The 25,193-nt window shown below is 43.7% G+C and overlaps 1 protein-coding gene across 2 annotated transcripts in view; it reads right to left on the minus strand.

Moving 5' to 3' along the window:
* Positions 1-25,193, minus strand: part of MLLT1 (MLLT1 super elongation complex subunit) — a 198,661-nt gene that overhangs the window by 34,097 nt on the left and 139,371 nt on the right. For both annotated transcript variants that reach the window (XM_029610916.1, XM_029610915.1), the window contains exons 8-9: positions 699-810; positions 175-274 (exon numbers count right to left, since the gene is read on the minus strand). In XM_029610916.1, the coding sequence (XP_029466776.1) occupies positions 175-274; positions 699-810 (212 nt within the window). The remainder of the gene's footprint in view (positions 1-174; positions 275-698; positions 811-25,193) is intronic.

Consider the following 25,193-nt stretch of genomic DNA (forward strand, 5'->3'; position numbering starts at 1 on the left):
GTTTGGCTTTAGGGAGACCAACATTTGGTCACTAGTAACCTGAGCTGGATTTGAATCTGTGACCTGGAAGTAAAAAGGCTCTATAACCTAGTGCCTTGAGTCCTCCAGTCACCCAACAAGGAAGACTCTGTTACAAGGACAAGAAAACTGAAATTTTTCCTGCAGATGCTGCACCTTGTTGTTTGCCAGGGGCACTTTTGGAGGCAGAGGTGGCTCTCGACTAGGCTGACAGGAATCTTCGCTGCTGTCACTCTCACTGTCACTGAGGCTCAATCTGAAATAAAAAAAAGGAACTGGGAGATTAAGGATCACTACAGAGGAAAAACCTGGGAAAAAATAATCTCTTTAGATTAGCTGCCTGTGGTTACACTGACTGCCTTGGCTCACTAATTAAAGTGCTGTCATGACTCAATATCAGTACAGAGAAGGAAAACTTTGATTAATGCTTTAGAATAGCTGTTTGACTCCTTGCTCAGATCTCAGGTTAAAATCATGTTGGGCCAGCTCTACCCTGCTCAGCTTCAGAGATCTGATGACATCCAGTTTATATGATGCATTAGTTTATGTGAATCAGTTCAGGGCTAATGGACAAGTGCTCCGCTTGCTGCACTTAATACTAGTCTAATTGTTCATTTACAAGAGCCTTACTGGACTCTCAGATCACGGGTGCTTACAGCGGGATGAGTTTGTACAGTTACCTAGCATCTCTGCTGACTGGATTGGTTTTCACTCTTGCCTCTTCTCCCGAAGAGCTGTCATCATCATCTGATTCCTCTGACTGCAGATCCTCCACCATGGAACGCAGGGGACCTGGGAAGAGGAAGAGTGAAATCGAAGTACACCCAACACAAATTTAACACTCAGATTTAAGGAGTGGGACAAAATCCCTGTTTGTTCCATTTTTTTTTTCCATATAGCTGTGTGTGCAAGTGCAGCAATATACATTTTTGCTTGTCACCAATTTTATGTCTTGTTCTGAATTTGCCGCTTAAAAAAAAAAAGCGGTAAGAAAATGCCTTAAGGAATCTGTGTGGATCTGTCTGCATGTGTGTTGCATGATAGTGAAAACTACACAAGCTTTTGTAAAAGCCTAAAATCTGGCACAAATGCAATGACTCATTAAATACTTGCCATTATGCTTTATTTTTTAAATACAAATTTTTTTGGAATGTGAAACAAAATGTGAACAGAGAGTTGTATAATTACCCTGTAGGATTCTTAGTGTTCTGTTTCTTATTATTTCCGCACCATCCTTATATCTGGCCTTCAAATACATTTATCTGATATATTTTTCATAGTCCATAACTAACTCCAGTAGCTAGGAATTCCCAGTGCTACCCATGTACAGTAAAAGGGGTCCCCCTTTCCCAGCAGATTGCACTAGCTTTTCACATGATCTCAAAGCCACTACATAGAGGTGGTGCAGAATTCTCATGGCAGAGCACGTTTGGGGAGGAAATCTTCCTCTAGCTACCTGTCCCTAAATGTAAAAGGACAGAAGGAAGACAAGACAAACAGACCTGTGCCCTAGACAGAAAAATCAATCGATGCAACTTCTAGGAAACAAAGAGGCCCAACTTCCCAGGAAGGTCCTGGACTGGTGTAGCAGGATTCATGGAAAGAAAATTAACAGGCAAAAATTTACCCTTCCATTTCATCCTGCTACACCAGTCCAGTCCTTCCAGGTGGGAAGTACCAAAGCCCCACACTAAGAAGGGAGGGAGGAACTAAGGACTGCCCTGTGAACTCCAGCTCTAAAAGCTGTGTCCTCCTTAGCAAAAACATGTAATATGTAGTGTTTCATAAAGGAATGCAGGGATGACGCATACTATTGTCTTCCAAATATCCTCTGGTGCCACTGCAATCACTTCCATCCAAGAAGCAGATTGTGCTTTAGGGGCCTGCTGGCCCTTGAGAAAATAGCAGAGTTGCTTGCCTTAACAGGTGTTCTCCCAGGACAGCAGGATGTAGTCCTCAGCTATGGGTGACGTCATCAGGCGGAGCCCTGTTACAGAACACTTTTGGCACACTGAGCCTGCCATGATCCCTGTGTCCACAGGGGTCTCCCTTCAGTCTTGTTTGTAGCAAAAAGCGCGAGTGAAAAAATAAAATAAACATAAGCGGACCCAACTCCGCGGGGTGACGGGTGGCTTTCGTGAGGACATCATCCTGCTGGCCTGGGAGAACACCTGTTACAGGTAAGCAACTGCTTTCTCCCAGGACAAGCAGGATGATAGTCCTCACATGTGGGTGATTAGCAAGCTACAGGCTGACTCATATTACAACAGGCCAATAGCAGACATCTCGTGCAGCAGGCACAATAATTGGGATGCTATTGGCAATGATGAGGCAGCCTGAAATCACAGCAGGTGGTTGGGGATTTTACTGGACCAAAGTTTTGCAAGATAGATTGGCCAAAGGCAGAGTCTTGACGGACTTCCTTATCTAAGCAGTAGAGGGCTGCGAATGTGTGAGAGCGCTCCATGTCGCAGCCTAGCAGATGTCGGCAATTGGTACTGAACGATAGTGTGCTACCGATGTTGCCATGGCCCTTACAAAATGTGCCTGCACTCACTCACCCCTGGAGAGGAAGGCCTGCTTCCTCGTAGCAGAATTCGATACAGTCTGCTCTCCAGTTGGAGAGAGTTTGCTTCCCACTGGCATTCGCAGCTTGTCTTTGTCAAAGAAGGAAAAAGGTGGGTGGATTTCCTATGGAGTGCAGTGCCTTCTAGATAGAATGAAAGTGCACGCTTACAGTCCAAGGTGAGCAAACCCCTCTCGCCCTGGTGAGAGTGAGGCCTTGGGAAAGAGTGGGCAGACTATAGACTGAGTAAGGGGAGAGGCTGTGTCCACCTCAGGAAGAAATTTAGGGTGAGTATGGAGGACCACTCGGTCATGGAGGAACCTAGTGTCGGGTGAGTATGTAACAAGGGCTTGTAGCTCACTGACCCTTTTAGCAGCGGTGATGACTACAAGGAAAAGAATTTTCCATGTTAGAATTTTAATGTTATAGGAATGCAAAGGCTCGAACGGGGAACGCATGAGCCTTGTAAGCACTACATTTAGGCCCCATTCCCTAACCAGTGATCGTAGAGGAGGCTTAAGTTGTAGAAAACACTTAAGCCAATTCATAAGGGGTTGAGCCATTAACAGGGCATCCCCTACTCCCTGGTGGTACTCTGAGATGGACCTGAGGTGTACCCATGCGGAGGGTGTCTGGGGACCAGAATCTGAAAGGTATCCTAGATAGCCTAATAGAGATGGAATGGGGCAGGAAAAAGGGGCCAATACCTTTTTGTGCACGCCATTTGGTAAATCTTGCCGATTTCGAATGGTAAGATTTACGTGTAGAAGGTTTTCGTGAAGCTACCAGTACCAGAGAATATCAGTGAGTCTGTGTTATGAGGCTGACCTGTGGGCAGGCGAATTGATTCCTGGAGTGATAGGTTGAGAAGTATGGGGAAGCATACTTGTCGAGGCCAGTATGGGATTATGAGAATCATTGAAAATCTGTCCTGCAGTAGCTTCATGAGAGTTTTGGCTATGAGCGGTATTGGAAGGGGCAAACAAAGGCGCCCATGGCTAACGCATTTCGATGCTTTTGTAGGGAGCAGAATCTGTCCACTCTGTGGTTCGATTCTGACGTAAGAGGTCGATGGTTGGTTGACCTCAGCACTAGAAGACTTTGCTCGCTACACATGGATTCAGAGACCACTTGTGGGAATGGAGACATCGATTGAGATGGTCTGTTAGTATGTTCAGTATGCATGTTAGATAAGTGTGAAGGATTTAAAGGGGCATGGGATAAACACTATGGATCCATAAAGTCTTGAGGATGTGAATGAAGAGAAGAGGCATGGGGGTGGCTTGCGGGAATGTCGGCTACTACCTGGTGATTAATACCTTTACTCAATAACCATACACACGGTTAATGCGACTCCAACATTGCTCTATGCTTCAATGGCAAGAGGAAATGTGAGAAAAAGGATTTACATTCACAAATAAGCGTGGGAGTAGCTTGCTTGTTGCGGCGGTTACTATCCCAAACCAAATAAGCCTGATACTTCGCTTTCAATGCATATCCAGCATAGCTCTCTGCTTCAATGGCAGGGGGAAATGAAGGTAAGAGGATTTACAGTCAGACAACTATCAACAAGGACTGAATTGCATAGTCTGGGTAAGTAAATAAGTGTGGGAGTAGCTTGCTTATTGCGGCAATTACTACCCCTAACCAATTAGGCTTGATACTTCACTTTGATGCAGCTCCAGCACTGCTCTCTACATCAATGGCGGGGATGGAAGGAAAATAGAACAAAAAAGTTACCAATAAGGGCCCTGACCACAGCGGTCAGAGTAACAGATAAGTATGAGAAAAATGCTTGCAGGGCAGACTGGATGGGCCATTTGTTCTTCTGCCGCCATTTCTATGTTTCTATGTAAGTGGCCCGGAGATGCATGGAGTATGCAAGGGCCCAGGACCAGAACTGCGTGGCTTCCTGGCAGAGCAGATAAGAGCCTGTGTGTGTCCCTGTTAGTGGCAATGTGGTGCTCGAACAATGTCGTCTGTCTGTATCCACAAAGTTTTGTGTGAGAGGTAGTGTTTGAAGGCATAAAGGGCATAATGCATGACTCAAAGCTCCAGGAGGTTGATCTGAGACTTTTCATGGAGTGGAGTAGACGCATTTTGGGTTTGGAGGGTGTTGATACGAGCTCTCCAACCCAAGTTGGATGAGAGTGGCCAAGATCATCTGAGGATTTGGTACTGGATCGGTGATATGGATCAGAGACGAAAGCAGTTGAACGGCTTAGAGCCACTGAAATTTTAAAATCCACCGAGTTTTTCTCATGGCTATCTGGTCATAGGAGTGATGTGGATCATGGAAACCATGTGGCCCAGCAATGAAAGAATTGATGGGCTGAGGCTATGTTGCATGCGCGCAGAGATGTGGACAATTTGATAGGATGTCTGCACGGTTGTTGGGCAGGAAGGCCGTTGTGACTGTAGTGCTCAGATCTGCTCCATATGGAATTTATGATAGTTGATCAGAAATCCCAGCCAAATTTAGTAGATTTATAGTGAGTCTTAAGAGAATTTAGAGTTCCTTGTTTGGATTGACTCCTTATTAGGCAGTCGTCCAGGTAAGGAAACGCATGAATGCTGTTCTTTGTTGATGAGCAGCAGTCACTGCCAGGCATTTGGTGAAATACACAAGTTGTCGAAGCTAGTTCGAATGGCAGAACTTGGTATTGAAAATGTTGTTGACTCACTATGAAGTGTATAGAAAGTCCAGAGAATAGAGGCAACCCCCTTGTTGTAGTAAGGGAAGCATGGTGTCGAGACACACCATTCTGAACTTTTCTTTCTGAAGAAATTTGTTGAGATTTCTGAGGTCCAGGATGGGCAGAGGTCACCTGTTTTCTCTGAAAGTAGGAAATAGCGGGATTAAAATCCTCTGCCTTGTTGCATCCGGGGAACAGTATCCAGAGCCCTGGGTCCTCCATGGGATGGCCATTCTGCTATCTTGCAAGGTTGAAAAATCCAGAAGCCTGCCCAACTGGCGGAGCTGGTGTGATCTGGATAACAGTTGGTTTCACGCAGGAGCATGAACGGTAAAAGATCCTTCTATCATCCCTCTTTGCTGTGCAAGAAGCGTAGAGAGCTGTCGCAGGGTCTTGCGGTGGTCTTGCAATTGAGCCACTGTCTGCTGGATCTTGTGCACGAAGAGATTATCTGCGGTGCATGGCAGATCAGCTAGTTTATCTTGGACTTCTGGCCGTAAATCAGGGGCCGTAAGCCAGGTTACCATCTAGTACAGAGTCCTGTTGCTGGCAACAGGAGGACGTTTCAAAGGAATCACATGTTGCTCAAATTTCATGTGGATGGCAGAGAGGTTCCCTTGGTGTTGTGTCAAACATAGCTGGTAAATAGCAATATGTAACACCAATATGGTTCTTGGAAGATGTTACGACCTAGAACCTCCTGAAAACATCTGGTCCTTTTTACTGACCAGGTCGAAAGGGATGGTTTCAGACAAGTTTTTTACTTAGGTCTCGAAGGGATCATTGCTAAAGTGGGATTAGAGTGCCCATCACCCTTCGAGGATCCCGGGATAGGTATAGGGGTCCGTGGAGGCTCGGAAGGACAAGTCGGCGATGACTTCGGCTGTCGTTGGTAGGTGCCACAACGGTGCGAATATCAATGGCTCCAGTGTTAGTAGATTTCGGAAGGCATAGAGGACAACCTGATGGACGAGGACGTCCAACTCCTCCCTGGAAGCTGGTATAGGTAGCGCAGCTACAGGGGAAGACAGGCTAGGCGTTACTGGCACTTCCACATGAATCTGTGGTGGCTCAGTACCCAGCACCGGTGTCTGTAGGGAACGCCTCGGGTGCAGAAGAGCATAGAGACTCGTACCCGGGCCCGTTTCGCAACTGGCTCAATGGACATTAATGCCAGTGCGGTATCAGTGCCGGCACCGAACGCGGAATCACATCAGTGCCGGCGACGATGTTTCCCTTGGTGCTCAGCCCGGTCATTTTCCAATACAGAAGATGCTGCCACCGATGTCCACAATGGTGTCTGTAACAGACGGTTACCATGGTAGTAATGTTTCCCCTCGGTGCTCGGCCCGGTCATTCCCCAGCAGCGAGGAAGATGTCCTCGTTGTCCTGGGTGGCACTGGTGACGGACGGTCACCGTGCCTCTACTGCTCCTGGTATTGTTTCTCGCCCAAGGCTTGCACGGGGCTCTGGTTTAGAACCCGGAATATGGAGCATTTTCTTCAGTCGACTTCCTCGACGGGGCATCAAATGAGGCCCTGGCGGCATAGACTGCGACCGCAATGGGAACCGTGGACATCCCAATCCCTCTAGCCCCAATGGACCCGGTGGGAGATCGCAGCAACGACACTCGCAGGCATCGTGGGGTGGACTGAGGGTGATAGACATAGGGAGAAAGAGGGCCACAATTCGGTTGGTAACCCGGGGGAACCAATAGTGAGGTGACAGGAACCGACCGGAGAACAGGGTATAGTACTCACTGAGCTTCGATGAAATGTAAGTGAAGGGAGACCCGTGTAGGGAAATCATTTGTGAAGTAAAACTTCAAGTGTTTCCGTAAGGAAAAGTTGTGAGAAAAATTTCAGAGCTCCTAATCGCGAGGTAAACTGCAGCGTGGAAAAAGACTGAAGGGAGACCCCTGTGGACACAGGGATCATGGCATGCTCAGTGTGCCAGTCAAAGTTTCTAGAAACTTTGACAAAAGTGTTCCGTAATAGGGCTCCGCCTGATGACGTCACCCATATGTGAGGACTACCATCTTGTTTGTCCTGGGAGAAATGCTGATACAATCGTGTCTGATCCAGCTAACCAAGGTAACTTTGGAGGCTGGAGAACCTTACAGAAAGAATTAGTTACCACTAAGTACCAGCTTTGCACCCAAGCATCCAGGTATCTGAGCAACTTGCTACCACTGCTACACTTTTCTTTCGATAAAGCTGGCAAGGAAACAGACCGATTAATATGGAATGCAGACATGACCTTCAGAAGGAAGGAAGGTACAGGCCAGAAGACACAAAGTTGGAAGCAATGATGAGAAAGGAGTCTCTACAGGACAAAGACTGAATTTCTGAAATACAGTGAGCTGTATAGCTAGTTACTAGAAATGCCACTTTCGAGGAAAGAAATTTTTTTTCAGGGGATCAAAGGGAGGCAACATCAATGCCTTAAGATCAACTGATTAAGGTTCCACTGAGGAACAAATGCCTAAAGGGAGGCCGCAGTCTTTTTACTGAAATACATCTGGGTGAGCTTCTTCTGAAATGCCTCTAATAGTAGATTGCCGCAACCTGAACCATCCAAGAATTCAAGGCTAAACCCTTATCAAAACCTTTCTGAAGGCAGACCAAAATACAACACCAACAAGTCTTATGAACTTTAAGCAAAGTAGAAATTAGCAAGGAAGACCCCTTTTTCCCGCAAACATTTCTTAAAAGCCAAGCAGTAAAAAGGAATGGAAATGGGTCTTCCATAATGATGTGACTCTGTACCAACAACCCCAGAGCATCTGGGAGCCAAAGAGGATTGTCGATCTGAAATATTACCAGATCTGCATACCAGTGTCTCAGAGGCTAATCTGGAACACTACTATAACACTATTGTTCTCAAACTCTATCCTGTGTAAAAACCTGCTTGAGGAAAAATCTTTTTCGTTTCACAGGGCACACGAATATTTAAACATACATCGTTTCTATGATTCAAAAACAAATAAGTGACAAACTTACAGAAATATGTATCGTAAACATGCAACATACCCTCAAATTCCAATCCTATCCTCCCCCTTTCTGATATCCCTCCCCTGCCACTCTACAGAGGGCATACAGGTTTCATATAGTTTGAAGAATTTATCATCATACTACAAAGTTGAGCAGTCAATGAGTTAAGAAATGGACGCCAGATCTTCAAAAACTGTTGCCTATGTTTAACAGCACTTTTCAGCACAGTCATTTTTTCCATTATCAACAGGTTGTTTATTTGATTTTGCCACAGCTCTAACATAGGGGAGACTCTGCCACTAGCCATTGCAACATTTAAAAAAAAATGTATTAACTGTATGGCAAGATTTCCACACAAACAATGAAATTCCTTTTCTTTAGGTTAGATAGATGAATCCAGAACCACTGGGTTATAAACATCTACCAGCTGACAGATGGAACAAAGCTGACATCACAATACATATTCCTCCTGCAGTGACATCAGTCTGCCAGTATTCTCGGCAAGCACAAACTATGGACAGACTAACAAAATCTCATTCAACAAGAAACACTGAACTCAAAGAACGTATTAACACTCATCTAGGGACTGGATTAAAACTTATCAGTAACCCCTGGAACACAGCCACACAGGACCACAGCACAATTATTCAGCAGCCAAAGGCAAGAAGCTGGATTCATCTGTCAATCTTAAAGAAAAGGAAATTATCAGGTTAGTAGTAATTTCTCATTTCTTAGTGTCTACAGATAAATCCAGAACCAGTGGAATGTACCCAAGCTACTCCTGAATAAGGCGGGAGGCTGCCCGCAATCCAGTCAACCCTGCATGTACTAAAACTGGGTTCTCCTGGACCTATTCATCCAGATAATACCTGGAAAAGATGTTTAAGGAGGACCATGGTGCAGCTTGGCAAATGTTGATGGGCAATAGTCTAAACTCTGCCCATGATACTCCCTGAGCCCGAGTGGAATGAGCCCTAACCTGACTAGGCAACAAATGCTCAGCATCCACATACGCAGCTGTGACTACCTCCTTAATCCAGTGAGCTATTGTAGCACACGATGCTGGCTCACCCTGTTTACCTCTCCCATCAAGGACAAAACAGGAGATCTGTCTTCTTGAGAGGTTTAGAAACCTCCAGATAACTCACGATATGTCTCAAGATCCAAGGATCACAACAAGCGATATTCTTCTGCATCTCTCTATCCAAAGACTGCAGGAAAATGGACAGATTCAAGTGAAAATCTGAGACCACTTTTGGCAAATAGGAAGGAACAGTACGCAGCTGTGTTGCCCCTGGAGTCACTCTCGAAGGAACAGCTCCTGGCAAGACTAGGCCTGCAGCTCTGATATTCTACACGCAGAACAAATCACCACAAGAAACACGATTTTCAAGATCAGTAATCGCAAGGAAAGGTTAGACATTGGACAAAACGTAGGGCCCGCTAAGAAATCCAAAACCAGATTGAGACGCCACGAGTGCACCAGTAATCGCAAGGGAGGATGATGTTTCACTCCTTTCAAGAAATGGGCCACATCTGGATGAGCCAACAAGAGTCCACTATTGACATTAATGTTGAAATAGGCAAGAGCAGCTACCTGTATCTTTAATGAATTAAGGGCCAATCCTTTATTCAAACCATCCTGCAAAGATTCCAAAGTGAGTGGGATTTTAACCGAAAGAGGGGAAACCCCTCATCTTCACAACAAGCCTCAAACACTAGTCAACTTGCACATAGGCTAAGGAAGTGGAGAACTCTGCCATCTTGCTATGAGCTAGAATCACCGCAGTATAATATGCATGCTTCAAGAAGTACGCCCTCTCAAGGGCCATACCATAAGACAAAATAGAGTCGGATCTTCAAGAACAGGCCCCTGCCACAACAGATCACCTTGCGCGAGACCTGGAGGCTCTCTTCCAGACTCTTGGCCCGAATCATCCAAATATGGATGAACCAGGATCCCATCCTCTCTTAACTCTGCCGCCACCACTACCATAACCTTATAAAAAGTTCTGGGCGCAGTGGGAAAACCAAAAGGGAAGCGCTCAAGATTGATGCCCCAAAACCACGAATCACAGAAATAGTTGACGCTCTAGTCAGATGGGAATATGCAGGTATGCCTTGGACAAATCCAAAGATGTCAGGAACTTCCCTGAGTGTACTGCCATTATCACTGAACGCAAGGTTTTCATGTGAAAATGAGTCACATACAAATGACTGTTGACTTCATTGAGATCCAGGAAGGGACGAAACGAGCCTTCCTTCTTGGGTACAATGAAATAAATGGAATACCAGCCCATATTTTCTTGAGATGTGGGAACTGGAACCATAGCCTTCAGGCTGCAGAGTCTGGACAATGTACACTCCACTGCCTGTCTCTTCTGCAGAGAGACACCATGAACATGTCTCGAGGAATGTTGCAAAACTCCAGTGCATAGCCATCTCATTATCACCTCCAGAACTCACTGGTCTGTATTGATCTCGACCCACTTCTGATAAAGGTGGTGATCTATCTCCTGTTCTCTGAAGTGGGTTGACACACCTTTATTGGGAGGCTCGGGGTGCTCCACTTCCCAAGCCTGCTGCTCCCTGTCTGGGCCAAAAGGACTGAGATCTACCCAAAGGTAGAGTACTCTGAAAGGCTGCTCTCCCCTAGTACAACCTCTCGAGCTGAAGGAATACGGCGCTTGTTTTTTATTCACTGCCAATCAAGGAACTGGGGACTCACCCCACTTACTAGCCATTTTCTCCAGCTCACTCACAAACAAGCGTGAGCCTTTAAAAGGCAACGTCGTAAGATTAGACGTCAAGGTTGAATCAGCCAACCAATTTCTCAGCCATAGCTGACTTAGCCACAACTACTGAAGCCACTCCTCTGGCTGAAGTGCAGACCAAATCACAGCTCACATCTGCCAAAAAGGTTGTTACTGGTTCCATCACTGCCCTGGAATTTATACCAGACTCACTGACCACTTGAGAGGGCAGCAAACAAGAGCAAGCCACCAGGGAACAAGAAATAGTTATCTGCAAGGCCATTGCCTCAAAGGCCTGCTTAAGGATAACCTCAATTCTTCTATCCTGCGCATCTTTCAAAGACACTTTCCCTTCAACAGGAATAGTTGTCCACTTGGTAATGGCACAGACAAATGCATCCACCTTTGTAAAACGCAATTGCTCTCTCGCAACCAGATCCAGGGGGTACAGACCATCCAAGATTTGTCCCCCTTTAAAATCTGCTTCCGGGGCGCCCCACCGAAGATCAATTCTTGTTTAGCCTCCATAATAATAGGATGGAAAAATGATGCTTTATGCAAGGAAATCAGAATGAGATTTTTCTTGGGTTCAGCCATGGATTCAGCCAGGTAATCCCAGTATCTTCAATGTCTAGGAAATGAGATCTAGTAAATCATCTCTATAAAAAGAATCTTAACATAGTTCTATAAGGTTCCAATCCCGGAGGAATCTCCCCCATCTTCCAGGGAGTAAGGATCGGTCTCATCTACGCCATCTGGACCCCTATCTCGCAGACTGTCACTGCAGGAGTATATGTACTGTGATGTCATCTTTGCTCTGTCTCCATCTGCTGGTAGAGATGCATAACCCACTGGTTCTAGATTCATCTGTCTAGACGCTAAGAACCAAGTATTTATCAAACATTATAATCATCCAATCATCAAGCAACTCCACTGCAGTTTAGCGACACCATGGCTTCTGCCCAAGTTGAAATATGAAAAAACCTACTTCCAGATTTACTGTATCACTGAACAGGTCCATAAATAATGTACTAGCATACCTGCCATAGATCCACATTTAGGACAGTTCTCATTCAGAATTATCCAAAAACAGTTTTGCCCTTAGTGGGGAATAATACAGTCTATGCATAATCTTAAATTGCATTTCTCGCAGATTGGCACTGGCCAAAAGGCCGCACATACCCTCTATAGAAAACCTTGGATCATCCTCTAAGGTCAAGCCCAAATCCTTATTAATGGATCTACATGACATTTGCATACCATAGTGCGATACATACAGGATCCCTGACTTTGGGGCAGATCACACAATTTTTTGTCCAAATTTCCGTGCCTGAAAAGCATGTGTGACTGTATCAAGGATTCAATATGACAATTGCAAATATGCAAAAAATTCTTTATTATCTAAGTCATATTTTTCTTTTAATGTTTGAAAAATAAGGACCCCTTGTCTGGTGTCCAACAGCATTTGACCAACCATCATGAGTCTTCTCTTCCCATTTATTTATTTATTTATTTAATGGTTTCTTATATACCGAGGCACGTTTGCAAAACATCACCTCGGTTCACAATGTAACATAACTTAGCAAAAAGCTTTACAATAATAATAATAATAATAATAATAATAATAATAACTTAGGAACAAGCTTTACAATAATAACAATAACATTAACATTAATAATAACATTCCCATGTAGAAAAAGTGTTCTAATCCAGGTGTGAAATTTACATTTCCCTTAATAGGTAAAAATACAGATAACATTGGCAGGGGACCATATTTACATATTACCCATCGCCAAGCTCTCATAATAGGTATATAAGTGACTGCCACAACAATAAAGATACGTCCACATATTTTCCATGAAGGAGGTATGTCACTGCTGAATGAGATATTAAACTTTCCTAACAATAGATCAGTCACAGTACCTGTTCCACATAACCAATCTCTAAAAGTACAAAGCAAACAAGCCACGTCATACTGTCATATGTCTGGAAGATTTATGACCCCATCTTCCAGATGCCTTTGAAGCCATGTAATACTCATACAGGCTTTTTTGTTTTGCCAAATTTTTATCCCCAAATAAGCAAAAATCTCTATTTGCCCATTACAAGAGGAAAGGGCCTCTCCAATTAGTTTGCAACTGCTCAGTTATATCCAATGCTGATGGCCTTCCCAAATGTATCTGGAGACCTGATATTGATGCAAAATCCTGCAGGATCTGCATCAGTCTTATAAAAGAATCTCTCTGATGAAAGTTCCACCAACAGATCAGCAGCAAAAAGTGCCACCTTGACCTCTACTGTCCCTCACTTAATTCCCACTATCATTTCATCTGCTAACAGATGCCTGGCAAGAGGCTCCATGACTAAAATAAAAACTGAGAAAGGGGCAGCCTTGGTGCATACCTTGTTCAAGAGGGAAAAACTCAGAAATCAGACCACTGGCTACAATTGTTCCTTTGGGAGAAGCATACAAGATTTTCAACACTGCTACATAATCTTCACCAAACCCATATCTCTAATACAGTAAACAAATATTCCCATGAGAAGTGGTCCAATGCATTTTCTATATCAAGTGACCAGTAGAGGATCAGTATTGTTCTGGAAACTGCATGCCAAACTTGCCAATAACCTCCACACATTTATGGCTGCCATAAAGCCTTTAACAGACCCTACCTGTTCCAGGGAAATTAATTTAGGTAATAAACCCAGCAACCTGTTAGCTAGGACCTTAGCATATATTTTCACATCCATATTAAGGAGAGCTATGGGTCTGTAAAAGGCAGGTAATTCAAAGTTCTTGCCTTTTTTGGAATGACAGTTATAAAAGCTTCTGTCATTGAACTCGGCAAGGTCCCTGGTTTAATACTTTCAACAAAGAGCAATTCTAACAGACCAATGCCTGTAATTGCAGAATCTTGAGAAACTTTGCCGTAAAACCATCAGGGCCTGGAGTTTTGAGATTCAGAAGATTTTTAATGACAGAATTTCCTCTCTAGTAACAGGTTGGCTACGTTTTTCCTGCTGAGCTTCCCCCACTTTAGGAAAATGGAGTCCACCACAAAAGGATGGTTGATCCAGTGTTGTGTATTTCTTTAGAGCAGTGGTTCTCAACCAGTGTATCGCGACACACCAGTGTGTCGCCAAGCACACGCAGGTGTGTCGCCACACTTCCCGGTCCCCTGCTGACCCAGCTGCTCCCCCTACCCAAGCAAGACAGGTCCTACACCCGGGCTTAAAACGCTGAAAGCCCAGGCGGAATGCAGGAGTGCTGGAGTCAGCGGTATCGGCATGGTCTCTTCTTCGCGCCTCCCGGAAGAGAAAGTGATCAGCGGGTGCGTGCACAGGAAGAAGAGACCAGGCTAGTGCAGGCAGCGTCGGCCCGAGAAAAAGAGGAGAACGTAGTCAACCCCTGCAGCCGATGGGACTCCTTGCTCCGCGAGAGCTGAAAAATGAAGTAGGTTGCTGCTGCCTTTAGGGTTAGAAGTGGAAGAGGCTGCTGCTAGTTTGGGGGAGGGGGGGGGGAAGTGAGTGAATGAGCAAGCATGTGTGTTTGAGATCCTGTGTGAGTGAGAGCATGTATGTGAATGATTGAGAGCCTGTACATGTGAAAGAAAGTATGTGTGTGATTGAGAGCTAGTTTAGGTGAGGGAGTATGTGATTGAGAGCATATGTTTGTAAGTATATGAATGAGTGTGTGAGAGAAAAGGACAGCATGTATATGTGTGATTGAAAGTGTGTGTGTGTGTGTGTGTGTAAACCTGAAAAGAGACAGCATGTATGTAAATGTGTAATTAAGAGCCTATACAAGTGAGAGAGAAAAAGCATGTGTATATGTGAGCGATTGTGAGCCAGTGTGAGAGAGAGAAGAAAGTTCCAAGCAAACCATCCCTCCCTCTTGCTAATTCAAAACAATCTCAGGGCACCTGGATATCAAACGTTCCCAGGTATGCAGAGCAAAACTTTTTTTGTATCATTTTTCATTACTGAGTCTTTGTGTCTGCTATTTTGAAATATTTTATTGATATCTAGAAATTTTTGATATGTTTTTAATTATTGGATATTCCATTCATCCGCTGTTTTTAAATAATCTGTTCTTTTTGTTAGGATGGTTTTACTGCTACTGATTTTATATTTCTTGATTTGTTTTATAAGGATGGGGGATGTTTCTTTTTTTCCTTTGTTGCACTGCATACAGAGACTCTGGCTTGTGGCGGTTTCCAATTCAGTTTGTGTCTGCGTACTTCTAATTATGCGTTTTGGTCTCTTTATTCTTTGTTAGGTGAGGGTCTGCGCATGTGACTAAGGTTAGATTCTTTGCTGGCATGTAGTTTCTGTGTAGGGCTCTATAGCAGCCTGGCTTGGTGTCTTAAGGCCTGGTGTAATATTTTCAGTGTTGCCTTTTCTTAGGTAAGGTGGTTACTGTTAGGTGCTGGAAATTGGTGCTGTTTTGGTGTGGGATGTTTACCGTTTATGCAATTTCTGTTCAGACAGAATATGTATCTTTTCCTTGTATCATTAACAATAAAAATAATACTGGACCTTTATTTTTTATTTCCGCCGTAAATTGTAATGAGTAGTGTGTCACACATGTGAGTGTGGTCTGTTAGGGATGGGAAAAAGGCTGAGAACCACTGCTTTAGAGTACAGCTGGATATAAAACTGATGATATAATAAGGTGTTGGTAGTTTGTTGGTGTATTAAGATATTCATTTGCCCTTGTAGGCTAAAGAAGTGTGCTCAGCCAGTTTCTGTCTGGCTTGTTCCAAGAATCTCTGCAGGTTAACTCACTTATTTGCTTTTTTTTTTTTGTGACTCGCATAGGAAATTGTCACCATGCAGTACAGCTTTTGCCATCTCCAACTATAACTGTGGGGTGTCAAGGTGCTGCACATTATATCATGCATAACCTGCCCATTTTTCCTGTAGAAAAATTACTCATCTTCAACCAAATATGCCGGAAAGCACTATCTATACGTCCTGTCCCATCTACTGAAAGTGTAATCCATCAGTATCGGAGAATGATTAGATATAGCGAAAGGCCCAATAGTAACAGATTGAACAATGGCTAATATACATTCCGACACCAGAAGATAGTCTAATCTGCTCTGGCACAAATGTGCTCTAGACACGTGTGAATTCTTTAGTTCCTGGGTTCAGGAGGCACCAGGTATCCACAAGGCCCACGTGCTCACACAGAAAAGGGATCCCTCTGTTAAGGCCTAGCTCTTTTCCTCACTACACTGTCTATTCAGGAGATTATCAGCTGTACAATTAAAATCTCCTCCCATACTTAACAAAAGCTCTAAGTCTTTCATTACTGAGATAAGAGTGGGAGGGAAAAAAGAGATCTATGATCATACACATTAGGAGCATAAGTCTATCAAATTCCCATGTGCTCCCCAAATATTTTACCTACCCCAAAAATATATCTACCATTAATATCTTATCACCTTTTCTTACATAGAAACATAGAAATGATGGCAGAAGAAGACCAAACGGCCCATCCAGTCTGCCCAGCAAGCTTCGCACTTTTTTTTCCTCATACTTATCTGTTTCTCTTGGCTCTTAGTTCTGTAACTGCCAAAGATTTATGCAACAGGATAACTGCTCCGGCTTCCCTAGGGATTGGAGCTTATGTAGCATAACATTCCCCAACCCATTCTCTCCAATTTACTATGCTCCCCTTCCGATAAGTGGGTTTCCTGTAACAATGCTATGCCAGTATCCTGTTTATGCAAGGCGTTTAATATTTTTTTCTGGTTAATTGGAGATCCTATGCCAGCAACATTCCAAGTGATTATTTTATTAGCCATCAAGCTAAAAAACCATCAAGCTGTGTTCCCCAGCTTAAAACACACCTCCTCCAGTTTAATGAGACTGTTTCAACCATGTTAAACCTGCCCTATTCCTTCCCTCCCCACAACACCCCAAACCATTCCCATCTCCTCCTTTCACCATAACCTTCCTCAACTGCCTGTACAAGGACCCCTGACCATGCAGAAACCACATACATCACAGCAATCGGGTGCCACCCTCCATTCACTACCCCCCCCCCCCCCCCCCACTCAAACATCCACACCACAGTTCCAAATTCAAGTTTTCCCTTCCTCCAAAAGAAAACATTTTCCTCACAATAGAACAAAAGAAAAAAACATGTCAGAATATTTAACTACTGAAGGGCTGAGAAAACGTTGGGAAACCACCAACACATCAGTCTACGTGATAACTCGCAAACACATTGACTAATCCAGGGCTCCGTCCACAATCTCAATAGAATGCCAATATTGTAGTGATGATCTGTCATATCATCCAACAGCAGGAATAACTTTTTCCAACTGAGCAGGATACTGGGATTGCACCTTCACTGATCAAGGTTCCGCCAACACAACGAGACAGGTCTTTTGGTGCGAAGTCTTCTCTTCCTGTGGAACTTAGTACTGTAAGCATACAGAGCCCATTGGGAAACAATAATGCAAACTCCTCCTGAGAATATGGAAATGCTAAGAATATGGAGCGAAGCACAGTAAAATTCTCTGTACTGCTGAAAAATTGCTCCTGGATTTGCAGCATTCGCAGAGTAAAACCCTTTTTCACTGGAAAGGGAGCATAGCTGGGAAAGATAACGAAGCATACCTTTGTCACCAGATAGGAACAAAATGACCGTTTCATGCCTTTTAGCCATCACTAAAGATAAACACCTGGGCTCCTTCATATTTTAACTCTGCCAGGCTTCAAAAAGCTTTCAAAATTCTCTCATTAAAGTTCCAATACCCGTGCCATAACAGGCCTTGTCCTATCAGTCGCATCTCCTTGAGATCCCACCTGATGCATATGCTCAAAGCATATCACTGGTAGAGTATTTTCCAACTGCAGCACAGATATCAGCCAAGTGTGCAATAACTGAGTCAACCCAGAATCAGATACATTTTCTGTAATGCCAATCTATTTTAAATTTCTGCAGCTGAGATTCTCCAAATTGTCAATCTTGTCCTGAACCATGATGAGACAGCACTCCAGACCTGCCACTTGTAGTTTCAAGGTCTGCACTTTGATATCGACTTCATGTACACCGCTTCGATTTCTGAGAAACATCGGGCAAATTCAGATAGTTTTGCATCGATCACTTTTACTGAGACATTTAGTGGTTCCAGCTTACCTTAACATCCATAGTTACACCTGCAGCAGACGTAAAGTCTCGTATAACCTCCATTGAATCAGTGTCAGGCTGTTCTGGAGCAGGAGATGTCATTTTACCATCGAATGGTTTGTATTTTGTCGCCTCGCTATCTTTTCTGTTAAAATCCTATTTTTTGGAACCTTCAACAAACCATCCTAACTTTTTGGCACATCAAGTCCAGCGATTTTTCCAATATTAATGCAGCAACATGGGGTGGCACCTACAGTCGATCAGACTCATCAGTGCAGCTCAGAAACCTGCTTAGAATTATCAGAGACCAAGAAGGGAAGACAAAAAGAAGCTCCATTACTGGCTATGGCTGAACTACAGCATCTATGGCCCCAGATCTGCGCTCCCTGTGAAGGCTGAAAAACCAATGAACTCTGGCGTTCCTGCACACCACCATTAGGTCCCACGTGTGGCAGACCCCACTTGGACACTTTCTGCTGAAAAACAAACTCCTGGCTTAGCCCCATTCACAGGATCCAGAAGATTCCTACTCAGATAATTGGCTTGAACAATCTCCTGTCCCACAACACAAGCCGCTGACAAGAGCTACAGATTCCGCCCTGACCAAGGAAAAAGAAGATTCACCATCTCTAGCACTAAGACTTTTGGTGCTACTTTGCCTATTCACATATGCCACTGCTGTCTGTTAACACTCTGATCCCTTTCCCTCTGAGCAAGGGGAGAAAGTGATTATAGAGCCAATTTGACCGCCCTGGTTTCCAGTTTGTTGATGGATCAAGTGTTATCCTCCTGAGTCCATAGGCCCTGAACCACTTGACCCAGACAATAAGCCACCCAGCTTAAGAGACTTGCATTTGTTGTGACCAAAATCCAGGAGTCATCGAGAGACTAACCTCTCGTAAAAGGCAGAGGGACCATCCATTCATGAAGACTGTTCTTCAGACACTGGCAAAGGAAGCTGGACCTTATAATCCTGGACTGAGGTAGCCGAGACAGAGGCCTCATGTGAGCTCTGGCCTATGGAACTAGGTCCAGGGTGGCTGCCATGGAACAGAGAAACTGAAGATAATCCCAAGCTCTCAGGGATGCAAAAGCAGCAAATTTCCGCACCTGCTGAATCAGTTTGACCACCCTGTCCTGCAGAGACAAACATGGCCTGACAGTCGAAATGTGCTCACAGATAATCCAGAGACAGACATGAGCGAAACTTGCTCTTCACAAAGTTAACCATCCAACCTAAGTCTTCTAAAACTTTGACCACTCTTTCAGACGCTTGAACTCCTTCCTGGAAAGACATGGCCCTGATAAACCAATAGTCCAGATAAGGATGAACCTGCCCCCTTCTAGTCTCAGGAATGCTGCCCTTTCCGAAGGGATGGGCTCCACCTTAACTAGGTTGGAACCAAGATGCTGGCGCTAACCTTTAAAAAGGACATTGCGGGAGACCAGGCTGCTGGGCCCCCCTTCCAGGACCGGAACAGCCCTGCCATACCCGGACTTGAGTGGGAGGAGCCGCGAGCATTTACATCGCCGCGGCGGCGTTCGGAGAGCGGAGACCAGGCTGCTGGGCCCCCCTTCCAGGACCGGAACAGCCCTGCCATACCCGGACGTGAGTGGGAGGAGCCGCGAGCATTTACATCGCAGCGGCAGCGGCGCACCACCGCCGCCGGCGCGCCACCAAAGCCGTGCGCACCTAAGGGGTGCGCACCTAAGGGGAGCGCACCTAAGGGGTGCGCACCTAAGGGGTGCGCACCTAAGGGGTGCGCACCTAAGGGGTGCGCACCTAAGGGGTGCGCACCTAAGGGGTGCGCACCTAAGGGGTGCGCACCTAAGGGGTGCGCACGGCTTTGTCCGGCTTAGTCCGGACTAGACGGACTAGAGGAAGGAACCATAACATCTTGGACTCTATGACTGAGAACATAGGAAAATAGGTACCAATTTAAAACTTTCTGCTTACTGGTTCTTGGAAAATTTCTAAAAAGTTTCGAGTATGCCTGCGAAAAGAAAAGGGAGGGTAAGGGTTTTTCCCTCAGAACCCTTACCTCCCCTTCTACAACTAGAAATAGATCGTTTTATGACACAGCTACAAAAGGAGGAACCCAATGAATCCTTTAGAGGCCTCTCGGAGGGAGAACGAGGGGCCCCTCAGGAAGAGGCATCCCTCAGTCCTGACTACCGACCGTCTCCATTCCAACGTGGAACAAACGGAGGAGCTGCAACTTTACCCACCGAAGAGGTGGAATTAAAGGATGCAATTGAGGGAGCAAGCCCCGTTTTGAATTCAGGAATGAGAGGAGTTGAGGGAATATCTCCCATAGTAGGAGAGACCTCAACAAGTGTTGAAAGAGCACAACTAAGATCCCTCCAACCTGATACTCCCGAGGAAATACGCCCAATTACACCTAGGCCGGAAACGGTCACTTTGGGGGCCATCTGGGACTTGGTGAGTGGCTTGAATGCCACCGTGAACAGACTCGAAGGGAAAATTGATAACGTCTCCTCTAATCTACAACAGGTTTCTAATACACAAACCCAAGTAATCGGACTTACTGCTAGAGTTGATGAAATAGAGAGGAATGTAAATACTGTTCAATCTGTTAGTAATAAGATGATTAGAGATTATTTAATTTGTTCTAAACGCCTAGAAATGCTTGAAAATAATGCTAGACATTTAAATGTAAGGATTATAAATTTCCCAAAAATCATAGGTGAAACTGTATATGTTTCCTTAAAGAGATTTTTGACTGAGATACTTGGTTTCTTGGAAAGTGATATTCCCTCTGTTAATTCTTGTTTCTTTGTAAAGAAAAGATCTTCAGACCCGGTAGTAACTATTCCAGAGAACCTTACAGGCTTTCTGGAAGATTCTACTTTACAAGTTCTTGATAGAAACACCTTGATAGTATCATTTATAACCACCAGTGATATTGCTAAATTAATGAAGAGTTACTTTCAAAAATTTCCGGTTTCATATATGGGACAAAATGTAAAAATTTTTCCAGACCTTGCACCAATTACTCGCAGTAAACGCCGAGAATTCCTGGTTTTAAAGCCCAGAGTTACAGCCCTGGGTTTTTCTTTTCTTTTAAAATACCCATGTCGTTGTATAATTAAGAGGGGGAATGAGCTTTTTAGTTTTACTTTGGTTGAACAATTGAGCCAGTTCATTGTGGCTAGAGAACCAATTACCTCTTCCCCAGTAATACCCTAAGAAGCCAGGCAAATATAATTAAAACTGTGAAGTGGTACCTATTTCTAGAAAAATTTCACCTTTCTATTTTCTCCATTTATCCGCCCTAATGATTCTCAGGTGTAGTATTTAATACTCCTAAGGAAAAATTTCAACTAATTAATAATGATGGAAATTTCAACAAAAGATTGAGTTATATGAACTATTTGTATTTTTTTTTTCTTTTTTTCTTTTTTGTTGAAATGAAGAATTTACATTACATATCAAATGATTTGAGTGTAAATTACTATGTTAATAAATGAAAATTATAAATAAAGAAGTTAAAAAGGACATTGCTCTAGTTTAAAAGCTGTTCTAAGGGGAAAGCAGATGGCCTCAGCAGCGCATGGTTCGGAGGGAGGTATCTTCAAAGGATACTGAAGACACATTAGAATTAAGGCATCCCGACAGTGAGGTTCCATTAAAAAGAAAAGTAATCCAAATGACTGTAATTAAAAACTACCAGGAGCTAAAAGATTCCAATTTATCCCTATCAATTAGAAAGCAGAATGAAAATACAAACAAAACACTTTGAAATGTTTGTATGCTAATGCCAGAAGTCTAAGTAGTAAGATGGAAGAATTTTGTGAAGAAAACTTCAAGTTTTTCCATGACGAAAAATAGTGAGAAAATTCTCAGAGCTCCTAACTGCGAGGCAAACTGAAGCACGGGGGGGGGGGGGGAAGAGACTGAAGGGAGACCCCTGTGGCTACAGGGATTATGGTATGCTGGGCATGCTCAGTATATGCCAGAAAAAAGTTCTAGCAACTTTGACAGAAAGGTTTTCCGTGAAAGGGCTCCGTCTGCTGATGTCACCCACATGTGAGGACTACCATTCTGCTTGTCCTGGGAGAAGGCAAAACAATTACCGGCATGGTTAAAAGGTGTGGTGAAAGGCTATTTTAGCCAAAAGATTTCCATTCAAAAACTGGAAGGATCCAACAGAAGAAAATAGGATAAAGCATAAGCACTGGCAAGTTAAATGTAAGACATTGATAAGACAGGATAAGAAAGAATTTGAAAAGAAGTTGGCAGGAGAGGTAAAAACTCACAGTAAAAACTGTTTTAAATATATCCGAAGCAGAAAGCCTGTGAGGGAGTCCGTTGGACCGTTAGATGATCGAGGGGTTAAAGGGGCACTTAGAGAAGATAAGGCCATCGTGGAAAAATTAAATGATTTCTTTGCTTCGGTGTTTACTGAAGAGGATGTTGGGGAGGTACACGTACTGGAGAAGGTTTTCATGGGTAATGATTCAGATGGACTGAATCAAATCATGGTGAACCTAGAAGATGTGGTAGACCTGATTGACAAACTGAAGAGTAGTAAATCACCTGGACCAGATGGTATACACCCCAGAGTTCTGAAGGAACTAAAAAATGAAATTTCAGACCTATTAGTAAAAATTTGTAACCTATCATTAAAATCATCCATTGTACCTGAAGACTGGCTAATGTAATCCCAATATTTAAAAAAGGCTCCAGGGAAACTACAGACAGGTTAGCCTGACTTCAGTGCCAGGGACAAATAGTGGAAAGTGTTCTAAATATCAAAATCACAGAACATTTAGAAAGACATGGTTTAATGGAACAAAGTCAGCATGGCTTTACCCAGGGCAAGTCTTGCCTCACAAATCTGCTACACTTTTTTGAAAGAGTTAATAAACATGTGGATAAAGGTGAACCGGTAGATGTAGTATACTTGGATTTTCAGAAGGCGTTTGACAAAGTTCCTCATGAGAGGCCTCTAAGAAAAGTGAAAAGTAATGAGATAGGTGGCGATGACGTTTCATGGATTACAAACTGGTTTAAAAACACAGAGGAAACAGTAGGATTAAATGGACAATTTTCTCAGTGGATTGCCTCAAGAATCTGTACTAGGACCCATGCTTTTCAATATATTTATAAATGATCTGGAAAGGAATACGATGAGTGAGGCAATCAAATTTGCAGATACAAAATTGTTCAGAGTAGTTAAATCACAAGCAGATTGTGATAAATTGCAGGAGGACCTTGTGAGACTGGAAAATTGGGCATCCAAATGGCAGATGAAGTTTAATGTGGATAAGTGCAAGGTGTTGCATATAGGGAAAAATAACCCATGCTATAGTTACACAATGTTAGGTTACATATTAGGAGCTACCACCCAGGAAAACGATCTAGGCATCATAGTGGATAATACTTCGAAATAGTCGGCTCAGTGTGCTGCGGCAGTCAAAAAAAGCAAGCAATGTTAGAAATTATTAGGAAGGGAACGGTGAATAAAATGGATATCGTCTTAATGCTTCTCTATCGCTCCATGGCGAGACCGCACCTTGAATACTTGTACAATTCTGGTCACAGCATCTCAAGAAAGATATAGTTGCAATGGAGAAGATACAGAGAAGGGTGACCAAAATGATAAAGAGATGGAACTGCTCCCCTGTGAGGAAAGACTAACGAGGTTAGGAATGTTCAGCTTGGAGAAGGGGGGATATGATAGAGGTCTTTAACGGGTAAATGTGAATCTGTTATTTACTCTTTCAGATAATAGAAGGACTAGGGGGTACTCAATGAAGTTAGCATGTAGCACATTTAAAACTAATTGGAGAAAATTCTCACTCAACACAGAATTAAACTCTGGAATTTATTGCCAGGGGGTGTGGTTAGTGCAGCTGGGTTTAAAAAAAGGTTTGGATAAGTTCTTGGAGGAGAAGTCTATTACCTGCTATAAATCAAGTTGACTTAGAAAATAGCCACTGCTATTACTAGCATCATTAGCGAGGGATATACTTAGTGTTTGGGTACTTGCCAGGTACTTTTAGCCTGGATGCTGGGCATGATGGACTCTTGGTCTGACCCAGTATGGCAATTTCTTATGTTCTAACCATTACCTTGGTAAGGTTTGAGGAGCTGTTGCCAACCCAAAGGAGAGCACCCTGAACTGGAAATGTTCCTACAGAATACAAAATAAACCAAAGGTACTTTTGATCTTCTTTCCTAATGTGAATATGAAAATAAGGCTCTGCGAAGTCTAAGGATGATAAATACTCCCCATTTCGGATCATCATGGAGCAAACAGTCTCCATTTTGAAATTAGAAATTTGGTGACTTCCGTTTACTCCCTTCAGATCAAGAATAGGCCTGAAGGCTCCATCTTTGTTTGGGGACCACAAAATAGATTAAATAATAGCCTAAACCATTCTTGGGAAAGGGAACATAAAATACCTCCGACAAAAACTGAAGCCTCACTAGAGTTTCTTGGACTATCTTGTCAGTCAGTAAAGCCAAGGGAGAGATCATAAGGGTATCACGAATGGGTACAACGAACTACATCTAACACCCACTATTCGGATGTTATCTGGGCCCACTACTAGCAAAGCTACTGAAAATGCCTGCCTACCAGAACCTGGAAGATCTATAGTGTGAACAAGTCTAGTCCTCAGGGAGTTTCTGCGGCTTAGGATCCCCAGATTCTGAATTGCTCCAAATGCTCGTAAAATATAAGCGTGCCCAAATGAGAATCAGACCAAGAATCCACAGCACAATTATGAAGTCAATCTTCTGGACACCTCGACTGAAGCCATTTACTGCAAACAAATCCAAAGATGATCATATAAGACATCAGCCAAATGCTACCACAAACTCCATCCTAGGTCACATCTTCACCTTCCGGGAGCTGCTGAATCCAGTGAAAACATACCCAAACCACAAAGCTACCACAAATAGAAATTTAGACTGCTAGGGCAGTCAAAAGGAGCTCATACTTTCTATCCTGAGGATCTTTAAGCAAAGTACTGCCTTCTACTAGGATA

The sequence above is a fragment of the Rhinatrema bivittatum genome, chromosome 8 (genome assembly GCF_901001135.1).
Source record: "Rhinatrema bivittatum chromosome 8, aRhiBiv1.1, whole genome shotgun sequence".
In the NCBI taxonomy this organism is placed as follows: domain Eukaryota; kingdom Metazoa; phylum Chordata; class Amphibia; order Gymnophiona; family Rhinatrematidae; genus Rhinatrema; species Rhinatrema bivittatum.